Source organism: Tigriopus californicus, chromosome 9 (genome assembly GCF_007210705.1).
Source record: "Tigriopus californicus strain San Diego chromosome 9, Tcal_SD_v2.1, whole genome shotgun sequence".
In the NCBI taxonomy this organism is placed as follows: domain Eukaryota; kingdom Metazoa; phylum Arthropoda; class Copepoda; order Harpacticoida; family Harpacticidae; genus Tigriopus; species Tigriopus californicus.
Genome location: NC_081448.1, coordinates 14,649,278 through 14,662,370, shown reverse-complemented (window position 1 = coordinate 14,662,370; position 13,093 = coordinate 14,649,278). Strand labels below are relative to the sequence as shown.

The 13,093-nt window shown below is 48.2% G+C and overlaps 1 protein-coding gene across 9 annotated transcripts in view; it reads right to left on the bottom strand.

Annotated features, from left to right (window-relative positions):
* Positions 1-1,933: 1,933 nt before the first annotated feature.
* The window catches only part of LOC131887505 (membrane-associated guanylate kinase, WW and PDZ domain-containing protein 2-like), a 67,603-nt gene continuing 56,443 nt past the window's right edge, over positions 1,934-13,093 (bottom strand). For 6 of the 9 annotated variants that reach the window (XM_059236136.1, XM_059236138.1, XM_059236131.1 and 3 more), the window contains exons 3-14: positions 11,128-11,487; positions 10,040-10,447; positions 9,428-9,553; positions 7,119-7,301; positions 5,445-7,027; positions 5,177-5,369; positions 4,810-5,094; positions 4,676-4,710; positions 4,315-4,415; positions 3,810-4,101; positions 3,267-3,585; positions 1,934-3,042 (exon numbers count right to left, since the gene is read on the bottom strand). In XM_059236136.1, the coding sequence (XP_059092119.1) occupies positions 2,627-3,042; positions 3,267-3,585; positions 3,810-4,101; positions 4,315-4,415; positions 4,676-4,710; positions 4,810-5,094; positions 5,177-5,369; positions 5,445-7,027; positions 7,119-7,301; positions 9,428-9,553; positions 10,040-10,447; positions 11,128-11,487 (4,301 nt within the window). In that variant the 3' untranslated portion in view covers positions 1,934-2,626. Of the gene's footprint in view, positions 3,043-3,266; positions 3,586-3,809; positions 4,102-4,314; positions 4,416-4,675; positions 4,711-4,809; positions 5,095-5,176; positions 5,370-5,444; positions 7,028-7,118; positions 7,302-9,427; positions 9,554-10,039; positions 10,448-11,127; positions 11,488-12,043; positions 13,017-13,093 lie in introns of those variants that run through there. The other 3 variants (XM_059236133.1, XM_059236132.1, XR_009374041.1) reach the window with 3 other exon arrangements.

The window sequence follows — 13,093 nt, the reverse complement described above, 5'->3', positions numbered from 1 at the left end:
TAGCCTTTGATGTACCAAACGAGAGTGCTCTCCTCTTCGGTTCGTTTGAGCCCCTTGTCGAGCGGATTTTGCCCGGGACCACCCCAGCGACGTTGTAAAAAGGTTCCAGTTGGCAAGGAGCATTATCTACAACGCCATGAAGCTGTAGCTCTTGTTGAGGCCAGAGGCTATCCCGGACCCACCAAGGGCGGAAGGACGCGGTCCCGGTGCACTGAGGAGAATGTAGACAAGTTCGGATTGGTCGCAGCGACCAACCTGGACTACATCTTCAACCAAGCTCGCCAAGGAGCAAACCATGTCCAAGACCACAACCAGGAGGCTCATGAAGGACGTGGAAGAGTCTGCTCAAGTTGAAGGTTAGACTCTGGCTCAATAATTCTGTCCGAGGAATAACAGCAGACCTAGTATTCTCGGTTCTCTCTTCAAGAGTCTTTTGGTACATTTTTTTTAACTTTGTTATTGCGGTGCAAATTTTCCAGTATTTTGAAACGTTTCACATAACAGTCAATAAAGATGGCCAGTTTGTTACTTTAGAAATCAAATTCTAACTTTGACACTTTTTTGTCCTTTAAGCTTGAAGCAAGAGCTGTCTGATGATGAATCCACCACACATCCATAAGACCCTTTTTCAGGCCAAGTTTTGAACTATTCAAGTTAAAAGCTTTAATGAAGCATTATTTCCAAACTTCTGGCAGCATTTTGAAGCTTTGACGGAGTACTTTTAACTCGTTACATTAAATCAGATCCCAATATCCGTATTAAGGAAAGGAAAGGCTAAGGAAATCCCCGTTTTTATTGCAAAATCAATCATAGGTATTTTGATAGAAATTTCCTAGAAACTGGCAACCAGAGCCCGGATTTGAAATCGATGATTTTGTCCCAAAAAAGTGTTTTAATGTGATGAAAAATGTGTGAAACATTGAAAAAGGAGGGGATAATGAATCAATAAATGATGCTCATTTCCTAAAACTGGATTATATCATTAAAAAAGGTGAAAGCATGGTTGGAATTCTTATAAAAATGAAAGGGTTTAATAGCCTGCATCTAAGCCTGCAGTCATAGTCACCCTTGTATCAAACAAGGCTAAGCTAAGGTAAGCAGTTTGTTAAGTACGACTCAAAAGAGCTGAATGTTTCACCCATTCCTTTCCTAATATGTGTTCTCTAAGAGTCCCTTTGATTTTCAAGCTGCGAAAGAGGTTGTCTCTACTGTTGTCAAAACCAGCAGCCCTGTGTAACTTGAGTTTCAATACCCCCCCAAAACATGGCTGTGTTTAATCTTAAGTATTGGCCTTTGACTGGCAAGATTACCACATCTCCAGCATTACATTGTTTGGAGTTGCCATGACCTTGAAAGGGTGTTTGTCTCTATCGTACAAGTCATTCAATTGCTTAACCTTTACGTACAATAGACGACATTTTGGTTGTCGCTATATAGGCCAATAAGGACTCATAAATTGTTGCTGTAGAGAGGATTTCAAAAGTTTACGTGCGAGATTTTTGTAAATCCAAAATAAGCAAAAATTAACTCAAAAAATGGAACGTCAATCTAAATATGTTCCATTTTTTCCCCTGAAAATGGGGAAAAAATGAGAACCGGTCTTTAATGATCACCTACCGATTTATCGCACTTTTACGCCAATCAAGCGGTCGGGTGTTCAACATTCATTTTCCAGACGTCAGGTTCTCATCTTGTGGAAATAAGGTTGTCAATCCAATGGGCATTTTAAATTTTAGCTTCTTACCAAATATGAGCTAATGATGGAAGCACGTTGATGTAGATATTGATTACGAGCCTAACCAAGTTTGATTTGAGTTTGTTTTATAAAATGTCCCTCTTAAAGTGACGTAAAGGAAGCACGTGGCTCTTTATTTACGATGAACTGAGGGCCGCGCGGTAGAATTATTCATGAGTGACGTATAGACGATAAGGATCAACGTAGATTTACTTTTATTTATTCATGAATAATAATGATAATAATAATAGTAGTAATAACATTTCTTGCGAAATTGTCAATGATAAATCTTTCTCACTTCGCCACAAAATTTACGAATTAGAAAGACAAGAGGAAGAAGGTCGTAGTAACCTTGTCATAGCCATCGTGATGAAGCTTGATGCGTCTCTCCGATCGCCACCGCATGGATCAGTTGCGGTAACTAAGTTCATGCTTCAGCCAGGCCAGACAAAATTTGGGAGGAGGGGCTTGGTGGGTGGGCGGGTGTTTGGTTGGGTGATTGTGTAGTTGTTGGTTTCTTCATCAATAATCATTATTATCGATTTCCAATTGAGGTTTTTACAAGAATAGAAATGTATGTATGTCACATCTCATTTGCAAAGGGTGGTCACTTCTCGACCGGTTCTCCGGGCGATGAAGAGGAATTGGCAAAAATTTGGCGGTATTGGAACGAGGGATCTTCCTTTTTTCCCTTTCTGTTTTTGAGTCCACAAGTTTGACACCCTCAGGGCTTCCATCTTCTACGTGAAGTGTTTGTACTAGGTTTTGAAGACGGTCACTCCGAGAAGATCGGTTTCTTGGGAGACTTAGATATATAATCTCAAAATCGGCATTCCGAACATTCCTTTCAGATGAGGAATTGTTGAATATGTTTTAGACAATATGCGATGTTTAATGGTGATTGTGGTACAGGTTGTTCTGTTGATTGTACCAATTGTATTGGTCATTGCTAGACGCGCTCGAGGTGGGCACCACGCCCGCCGTTCCAGGGGGTGGGAACGCCATTCTTGGCGAGCTGTGGCCCATGGGACCGTTGAGATGACCGTTCGGTATCATGGCTGTGGCAGCCGTGAAAGGCGTGGGCACCATGCCGTTGCCTGTGGGTGGCGTCGGATGTTGGGGCAAATAGCCGTTGCCAAAATTGTTATTGTTACTGTAATTGCTATGGCTACTGATCAAGTTTGCGTGATAGGCGTTCGGATTGGCCATCATGGTGTGAGAGGGCTGTGACATGGCACTCATGGGCCGCCCCATGGCTGACATGGATACAGTGGGGGTGGGTGACAATGGCGACAGACCAACTTGCTCTGTAACGAGAAGAGTAAGATCAATGTATTTAAAGGATTTCTTAATTGATACCGTTTATCGACCACATTTTTCTGTTCACACTCGAGTTATTCTCTTTTGGCCCCTTCAAGTGCATCACTTTAGTATTTGTTATTATTTAGGCAAAAGCTCAACTGATCGTCGTCTTTAACCTACGGGAAAAAATATTTATGTATATATAAATGACATGCTTTTCATAACTCACCCATTAATGCAGATGGAGGCATCTTGCCTCGTCGCACCAGGAGCCGCACCATGGCCCCACCACTTTTGATGAGTTCAATGGCTTCGCCATGCGTCATGTTCTTGGTGTTGATGCCATTGATCTCGATGATTTGGTCGCCCACGCGCAAGCGCCCATCAGCGGCCGCCGGCCCGTCCACCGCGATTCGCAACACAAACAGCGGCATGGAGTGGAATTCACGACCCCCTCGAATTGAGAACCCGAACCCGCGAGCTCCTCGTTGCAGCTCCACAGCGTAATATTGGTCGTCTAACTCGAGCATATTCAGCTCCTGATCCTCCTACAAAGATATGGAATCATGTCAGCCCATTGATCTCCCCACGGCCCCACGGGTCATCTTAACCCCCACGGGTCATCTTAACCCCCAAAAATCCCTTAACCCCTTCAGAGAGAGTGTGTGAGTGGTGAGCACTTAGACATGATAGGAAATTGAAGACCAATCGAGCCCGACAGGTTGGCTTACTCACGATTATCCCCGATCCAGAGTATGTCAAGGGCACAAACCTGCTGGTAGTTCTCCAATGTGTGAGGAGGTGGCACAGGTCCACCCATTCCTGAATAGGAACCGTTGCTATTGGAGTGTGGCGAGGGGTGGAACCCCGTGTTGGTGGTGGAACTGCTGTGATGGTAAGAGGAGTGGGACGGGACTTGACTGTTGCTGATGTGATGATGGGGGTGGGTGTTGGAGGAGGTGTTGTTGCTGTTGGTCAAGTAGGATGGTGGTGGAGGGTGATGGGGGTGGTAAGTGGCCGAATGTTGCTGGGAGGGAGGCAGTGGCGCTCCCACAGAAACAGACCTTCAGGTGGGACAAGAGTCAGGAAAGAGAGACAGCGAGGGGAGAAAAAAAGAGAAGAACAAACTTGACGTTAGTTTCACAAACATTTGACGGGAACGGCACAACAAACGAGGGAATGGCGTCTTGGAATTAGGAAAAGCCTCTTTTTCTGCTTTTCTCATGGGGATGATGCCAATGTGCCGGTGAGCAAAAAGGAAAAAATGGGCTATATACCTTGGGTCCACATTGTTGGAGTGGATCGAGCTGCCGGCAGAATCGGAAGGAGGTAAAACAGTGGGCATGGCTTGAGCCGTCACCATGGAACTGGTGGAACTCTACAGGGAAGGAACACAAGAAAAACGACAAATCAACAAACAAAAAAAGGTCAACCAACAACGAAAGAGGAACCAAAACTAATAGCTGTCAAAGAAGCGGGGGCAAGGGGAAACGGAGAGCGAAATAAGAACTCGAACTCGGTGGTGGTAAGAACCCAAGGTGCAATTTTCAAGTGATTAACGATGAAATGAGATAGAAACGCAAAAGGAAAAGCAAGCAAGGAGACTTCTATCGCGGAAAAAAGTCATGTTCTGCTTACCCGATGAGAAGTGGAAGCGTTGCTGGAGGTGTCGTCTGCAACAAAAAACACAATAACAATAATAATAATAATAATATTAATCCAAGTTCAATTCACGCAAGAAATAGAGTGAAATGAGCGAAAACCTTCCATACCGATTGGAGGCCCAACGGTCATAACCACGGAGTAGCCGGAGTCCTTGATGAGGTTGACGATCTCCCCGTGGTGTAAACAATTGATATCCACGTGGTTCACGGCTAGAATTCGATCACCCACATGGAGTCGACCGCATCGCTCTGCGGGTGAACCAGGGATGATGCGACCTATCGTCGAGCCCGCTCGAGACACGGAAGAGATTATCACAAAGCCGAATCCTTCGTTTTCCCGGCGAGTCACCGTGACATCATAAGGATAGTTTTCGGGAATGCGGCCGTAGCTATCTGCAAGTGAGCCATGCGCCAAAATGCGTTATTACGATGAATGCATCATCAAAAGATAATATCTCTTTGTAAACGGACATACCGTGCTGAAACAGTCTTCTCCGCACAGTGAGGGTGACTCGGCCTTGATGAGCCGCCTCGCCCATCAGCTCTACGACCTGATGGTGGGAAGTGTTCAAGACAGCGCTCCCGTCCACAGCGATGATTTCATCACCACTGTAGAGTCGGCCGTCCACATCTGCTGCTCCACCCGGAACAATATGACCAATGGACACCTGGAACAGAAACAGCTTTGGAGTTAGTCAATCTCCTTGGCCAGACCAAGCATTTCTACACACTTCATGTCCCACCTGAGAACCTTCCTCGGTGCCACCCACGATCCGAAAGCCGAAACCAGAGTCCTGGCGATGCAACGTGACGGTCAGCTCGATGCACTCGGATGGAACGGGCCTGCGCTCCGGCCGTGGCCAACGGGTGAGCCCGCCGGGAAGAGGTTCGCTGTGCTCGAAGCTCGTACTCTCTTTCCGGCCAGTCACACTTCCGCTCCCGCCTCCGTTTCGAGGTAAGGATCCGGCTCGATAAGCTTGGATATCACCCTGGGGTGCCCCTCGCGTATACCCGTAGGTTGGGTCGTAGTGGGGGTTTGCGCTATTGCCATTGTAGTTTTGATATGTGTCTCCGTACATCTTGCCGGGCGATGGCATTTGTTGCTGGGAGTAGTTGATGTTGTTGTACTCCGGATACATCGCCGCCGTCGTGTTGTAGAGAGGATCGGGTTGGTAGCCACCTGGGTAGTCGAGGCCGGGTTGGGGGTAGTTTCCACCCTGGTTGTAGTAATTCCCATCCAATTCCCGACCCGGGCTTTGGGAGCGGTTATAGTCATGGAGGTTGAGTCCACCCATTTGATTGGTAATCCCACCATAGGGGTCGTACTGGGAGGTGGACCCGGCCACGCCTAAACTGGCCCGAGTGACATCGTTCCTTTGGAACGGAATCGAGAACATGGACGTAGGTGTTTTCGAGCGATTGAAGTTCCTTGTATCCACGATGGGTGTCTTGGGCCTCAATGGGACTTTTTCCTTCTCCTGCGTGGCGTATATCTCGGCGGTGGGCGTTTTGCTTCGGAATAGCATGCCCGACTTGGGTTTCAGCCCACTGAAGTCTGCCGTGAACTTGTCCCGTTTGTACTTGTTCTTCACAGGGGAGGACTGATTCGAAGAGGACGTGCCTAAGCCACCCGGCGCTCCATTGGTATTCGGCGAGAGAAGGCCCCGTTGAATTGAAATATTAGCCTCTTGTCCGCGAGGACAGTCCTTAAGAACCTGGACCACCTCACTATGAGATTTGTTTCTCACGTTGACCAAGTTGATTTCGACCAAGACGTCGCCCTCTTGCAGATTCTTGCACCGTGGCCAATCCAAGATCTTTTTCACTTTCTGTCCATAAGCACTGTCCGCGATCGTGAAACCGAAACCCATGCCCCCTTTCGTGATCGGAATCGTCATTCCATCCGCTTGCGGCGCACTCAACGTATTCTTCACCTCACTCGAGAAATCCGAACTGTTCTCGCCGTAGTCATTCTGACCCAAAAGATCCGCACTACCCGGTCGGAGATGATGATTCGTCCCACTCGGATATTGGTTGTGGTGGGACAGGTCTGGCATGGATTGGGCATCCGGGGCGGGTTGTTGGCCTTGGTAATGTTGACGCTGCCGTTCCAATTCGGAGGCCCATTCGTTTTGCTCGGGACTTGTGACGGCCACGGTGGTCACGATCTCCGTGTTCGGGTCATCGGGATCAAAGGGGAGCGGGTAACCTCGACAAACCTCAAGGTTCACTATATCCCCCGTGGCGATGGATTGGAACATGGTCACCATATCATGGTGGGTGAAACCCAAGACGCAGGTGTCGTTCACAAAGACAAGAACGTCGCCTGAAAAGTGAAAAGGATATATATAATAAAGTGACCGTCCGTCAATATCTCCCAATCACCATCGAGGTATTTCATGGCTTGTCCCGCTTACCGGTCTTGAGGCCTCCGTCGGCCCAAGCAGGTCCATTGGGCACCACGGATTTGATCTGGAGAAACTCGTCCACATTGTCATCTCCACCCACAATGGTGAAGCCCAGACCTCGGGCAGACTTGACTAGCTGACAACGGATTCGCTCTCCTCGGAGCTGATTGGGGTCCCGGGTGAAAAACGGGGCTGAAAGACGGAGTACTCAAAAGATGAGGCGAAGGTCATGCTGGAATCGATCAAGATAACAGGGCGAGGGTGTGAAATCAAACACGATAGATTGTTTAAAGGGAACGATGATGCAAAAACTGAATGCAATACCGGCTTTTAACAGTTTCCTCTGGATGGTAAGTCGCTTGGCCATCTTGGAAAATTCTCCACTACCCGTCTTTCATCCCTCACCAGTCTGCGCAATGCAATGGATATTTATCCAGTCTAGGTTGGGGTCCCTTTCTGATCGGCACAAATCTCATTCACCAACACGTACAAACGCCTTCTCTGACGTTAACTCACACAGGCCCTACTATTAATATTTGGACGTGAACGTACAGCCGACATTCGATATCTCTTGCTGTAATCGGGTATGTCGGATTAAACTGTAGGTGATGGAAGGTGCAAAAACAAACAGAAATGGAGGCAGTAGCAGTCTCCGTAAAGGAGCCGAATCAAAAAAGAAGGCCTCCATAAAATGTTGTCGCTAAACTTCTCACGCTCAACGCCTTTGTTTTGACTTGTCCCTTGATCCACCCTTCCCGAAATGGAACAGAGACAATCTGCGTCTTGGTGCGTGGGAAAACTACCAAGAACCTCAGGATCAATGAATATCAGAAATCGAGCTTTACTTTGCAGGATGCAAGCGGAATATCAAACTATCATCAAGGCGTGAAAACGGAGGAAGGCAGTCAAAAAGGAAGGAAGAAAACGACACGAGCTCGGGAAAAGCAACCCAAGTTGATCAAGGGGTCTCGACACAAATCCCAGGGAAAGGAAGGGAAAAAAAAAGTTCGGCGAGGAATAATAAGATGGCATGCAAATGATCGTGGTGTCCCCTGTCACGATCCGGGAATAAATAGATCCATCCTACCTGTGCTACTCGAGGCGGCGGCTGTCATGGAGAACTCCAGCTGCTGTTGAGAAGCTGCTGCGGCCACCGCCGCAAAGTAGCGGTGTTGCTGATAATGGAGATAATACGCAGGATTGCAGCACAAAGGCGTGCTGCAGGGGTAATAGAACGAGGTCGCAGCGGCTGCAGCGGCGGCCGCAGCAGCAGCAGCAGTTGTAGTAGTAGTAGAATAAGAGTAATATGTATCAGGTACAAAAGTCGCAGTGGTTGGATATGAAAATGGGACCAGAGCAGATGTTGTCGTTCCAAGGGTCGAGGACGAGGAGACTGAATTGGAACTCGGTACAGAAGTTCCATTTGAATAGTTTGAATAGGGAAGAATGAATTTGACGGTCTTGTGGTGGGGATGGAAGTCCGCACTTTGAATGCGTGGATCGTCGTCCACTGCTCTTTCCGTGGAAAGGCTCAAAGAAGGATCCGTGATTTTGAGTAAATCGTCGTAGGACCGATGACGATAGCAAGGTCGGTTTTTGGACGAGTCGTGGGACAAAAGGGGATACGACAATTTTCGGGAGAGCACTGGAGATTCCAGAGAAGAGTCGGTTCCAACGGAGGCAATCGACAAGGTCGAGGAATGTCGACGACGAAGACGTCGTTGATGACGATAAACCCTCCGTGTGGTTGTAAGGGTGAAGGCCTTCAGGTTTGACGAAGGCTGAGGTAGATGCAGATCCTTGGAAGTCTCTTGCCCAGTCTCTTGTGACGATGCTACCCCGATGGCCTTGTTAGAATTTGACGTCAAGGCCAAGTTAGCCAGAGCCTTCAGCTTACTAAGCCGATTCTGATTGGCTCGTCTTTGGCGATTGAATTTCTGTGACACGCATGAAAGGCACCAGTTCAGGCCTTGTGGTAGGAATAAGGAAATGAACAATCAGAATACGCAAAGCAAGAAAAGAAACTACGAGGTCATCCCGCTCATGGGGAGGACGAATGTTACCTGATTTCGGTTTCTGATCAGGACCGAGTTTTTTTACACAGCTACTTTGCAAACTAGGAAGAGGCTGCTGGCCGGCTAATGAGGCCTCTTGGTTCGTCCAAGTCGGTGGCCTCACTGAAGCTTGATTAGAGAGATCAGTGGAAGTGGAGGACGAGGAGTAGGAGGAGGCGGAAGAAGAAGAAGAAGTAGTTGAAGAAGAACAAGAGGACGTAGTGGAAGTAGTTGAAGGTCTAAGAAGCGTGGTGACTAACTCACAATGAGATTTCTTGACTCGGGGAAACGTCCCGGCTGGTCCATTGGGTGGGGCCAAAGGCGGGGCTGGAGGTGGGGCCGGTCCTTGTCGAATGGTCCCACTGCCGTAGCTCGGAGCCACCAAACCATCTGTTAAAGAGAACATGATTGCATTGAATTATTTGCCCTTTTTCCTCTTTTGAGATAGAGTTCCACCCATCTAGCAGCGCACCAGTCTAAATAGTCCATCATCGATCTCTCTTCAGCACACTGTGGAAGGGCACCACTACACCTTATAATGGCTAAAGTTACTACCAGAAGAGCTTGCAGATCATCATCTTTGTCATCATCAATTACCATTATCTTGGCTTAGAAGAACGAGATCACACATGCACAAACACAGAATTCATTTCGCGGAGCTCCGAACCATGCATGCATGGACAGTTTCAAATCAAAATTCGAAGAGCTACGTTCGTCGATCATCATTGACTTCGCCACTCGCATTCCCCTCCAGAAACGAACAAACTCTCTTCTCGATTACCCCCGTCTCAATCTTAATCGGCTTCCAAGACGGTAGAAGCTCCCACCTACTACTACTTCTACTGCCACCACTACCACTCAGCAATGCTTACTTACCTCCACTTTGATTCATAGATTTGGCCACAAGCACTGGATTCTCATACTGAGTCCGTCGATTGACATGGTCGATGAAGTAAGTCCCGTAATGAGGGTCGTCGATCCGCTCCCAACCAAATGGCAACTCATTCTCATCACATTCCTCGGGGCGTTTCTTCTGAACCCGAGAGAGTCGAGGATCCAGCCAGTGTGAGGTCCCTGTGTTGTGGTCAATGAAATACGCTTCGCCCTTGTCCGTGTAGGCCTTTTCCCAATTGGGGGGAAGGGGGCCTAGAGATTCTTCGGTGGGTGGGGGGTCATCGGGTGGGAGAACTTCGGGCGAGTCGGGATGACCCGAATCCGCCCCGTGTGGGCCGGACCCGGACTTGCTGCTAGATCCGCCTGAAGATCCACTGGGCGTGTCGGGGCCTAAAGAAACCCATAAGAAGAGACATATTAGGTCATCACCAAAATGACGGCGATACGAACGAGCTGAAAATAGCTTTCACGCCCACGCGCAGACACTTTTCAGCATCAATGAAAGATCGGGCACGAACACATAATCGAGAATTGGGTTTGTTGAGTAGCAAAAATAGATTGAAAGGCTATCGGGGAAAAAATTTGAGGGTCACACCCATCACGAAATTGGTTTCAAACGCAATTAACCCACTCTTTCTTCCAGATTTTCCCCCCTTTCTCTAACGTGCCCATCAACTGGCTTACGACGAAGAAGAAGAGGAAAGACCGCCAGAATCAGGTTTTGATTCATGATTGCCATTGACAATCATGTCGAATTCACAGATATCATCAGCCATGTGGTTCTTGTCAAATGTGTTTTTGTCATGCTTACACATACATATTCTCGCTTTTGATCATCACGAGGCTAGAAATGACGACAGGACCCCAAGAGAAAAAAGGGGCCCTGGCTCGTAACATATCTCTTTCTATTTCAAGCCCCATGGATGGCAACCGAATAAAAAGCCTAATGATCTCAAATATCTCGCTACGGGAGAGCAAAAACACGCTGAAAAGGTTCCCCAAGGTGCTTCGTCAATGATCCTCAAAAAATGCCTTACGCTTGAACTGAGATGAAGGAATCATTTCCTTACCGTTGACTTGTCGATCGTTGTCGTCCTTGCCGATGCCCAGCCTGTTTTGATGCTCCGAACCCGAGGTCATCATGGAACTCGGGTCTTCGTCTTGGTCGTCTTCGGCCTCAAAATGCTTCGCAGTCATGGCCTCCACGTTCGAGCGGTTTCGTCGTCTTTTGCCCTCGGAGCTGGGATGAGCACCTGGGAAATTCACAGCTGCTTGAGACCCGGCAGGGGGCGTGGCATGTGTTTGGTGGGCTCCACCACTCTGATGCTGGTGGGTGTGTTCAGCTGTGCTTTGAGATCCTCCACCGGAAAGCTGATGAATGAGAGACGATGTGGACTCTGATGGCGGCTTCGGTGTTCCGTAGTGATTGCCTGGAAATGAATATGAAGTTAGATAAACGTAGGTTCCGAAGTTTTTTTTTCCCCCAGTTAAATGGTTAAATAAACTTGGCTCCTCGTGGGTTGTCGGACCCGATATCTTGAAATGGAAATTTCTTTCCATCGCGATAAGCCGATTTGGCGCGATTCCAGAGGCATAATCTGATCAAGTTCATCCACATTCAAGTTTTCTTTTCTCTGACATTCCAAAACAAGCCCGAAAAGACGTTTGAAGGGAGTCTTATTTCGGACTTGAATGATGGCGATTCAGCCCATCCATCCATTCACTCACCCTCAGGTCATGGAGTTGGAGGTATTCTTATTTTAAATGCAGGTTCCAGAAAGAGGGAATCGCTCTACTCAACCATCAACTACCCAATATTATACTGTGCGTTCAAGTGAGGCGGTTCAACAGGAGTGGAATGGAAGTCAATGTTTTGCATTTAAGTGAGCACCCGAAATACGACTCTTCTTGAATACCTTCAAGGCTAAACCAAGCTACCGCGGCCAAGCTTAACCATTGGCCATCGTCACAATTTCAACTGAGTACCTGTGCCAAAGACCCACGAACAGCTCACACTTTGAGAGCTCTGTGTGGACAGACTTCGAGAGGGTTGAAATCGAGTCGCACGATGGGGAGGGAGGGCTGCTGCCTGATCCTTGCAGCCCCAAAGGGTCGCATCTGGAGATTCGAGAAATACTTCATCTTGGGATATAGTCTCTGGCGGGCTCAGGCGGCCCCGAAACCCGTTCGAATCGCTATCAGACGGAGTGGGTTGGGTTTGAAGACCATGGCCGAAACTTTGAGTCTTCCTTAAACGCAATCGAGCCTCCAAGATGTCTTCATGTCGAATGTCCAGCTGACTGGAATTGGTCATGGGCCTGAGAGGCAGATCTTGGAAGGCTGGAGATTCGCCACGGTCGTCATTATCATGGTTAATGGGCTCAGGTGGGAGGGGGAACTCGGTAAACTTGGGTGGTTTGGGCGGGAGAGGAGGTAGGGCTCGCTCTTGGATGGAGGCCAAATCGTGCATGGACTTGGGTCGCTTCTTCTTGGAGCCACCAATCCACCTGGGCAGAGTGAAACTAGAGGTCATGGCTGGCCTAGAGACCACGGCCGTGGAGGTGTCACCAACGGTTAAATCACTTTCCACAGAGTCGGCTAATTTAGCTTCACATTCTTGAGACGATTCATCCAAATCTAGGGCAGGATTGGAGAGGTCGCTGTTGGCATTCGGACATGCAGTGTCCACGTGACAGCTAACAAATTGGGCCAGTTTGGTTTTGGCGCGCTGAGAGCGAGCTCGCAGGTCAGCTGGCGACCAACGAAATCGAAAGGGCAGATTGACTTTGACGCGTTGGGTAGCAAGTGTCGAGTGCGTAGAGCTGGATTTGAGGGTTGGTCCATTCGTCGTTGGTTTCGTGGTTGAGGTGAGAAAAAATGGAGGCAAAATGGGGGTGGCGAAAGGCTGTTCGAGCTGGTGAAAGAACAGCTCTGGGCTTAGCATGGTGGATTAGGAAGGGGGAGATTGAAATTTCAATTAAAGGGACAAAGGGGAAAAGGGTTTGGCAGGTTGTCTTGGTTGTTCCCTTTCTTCTG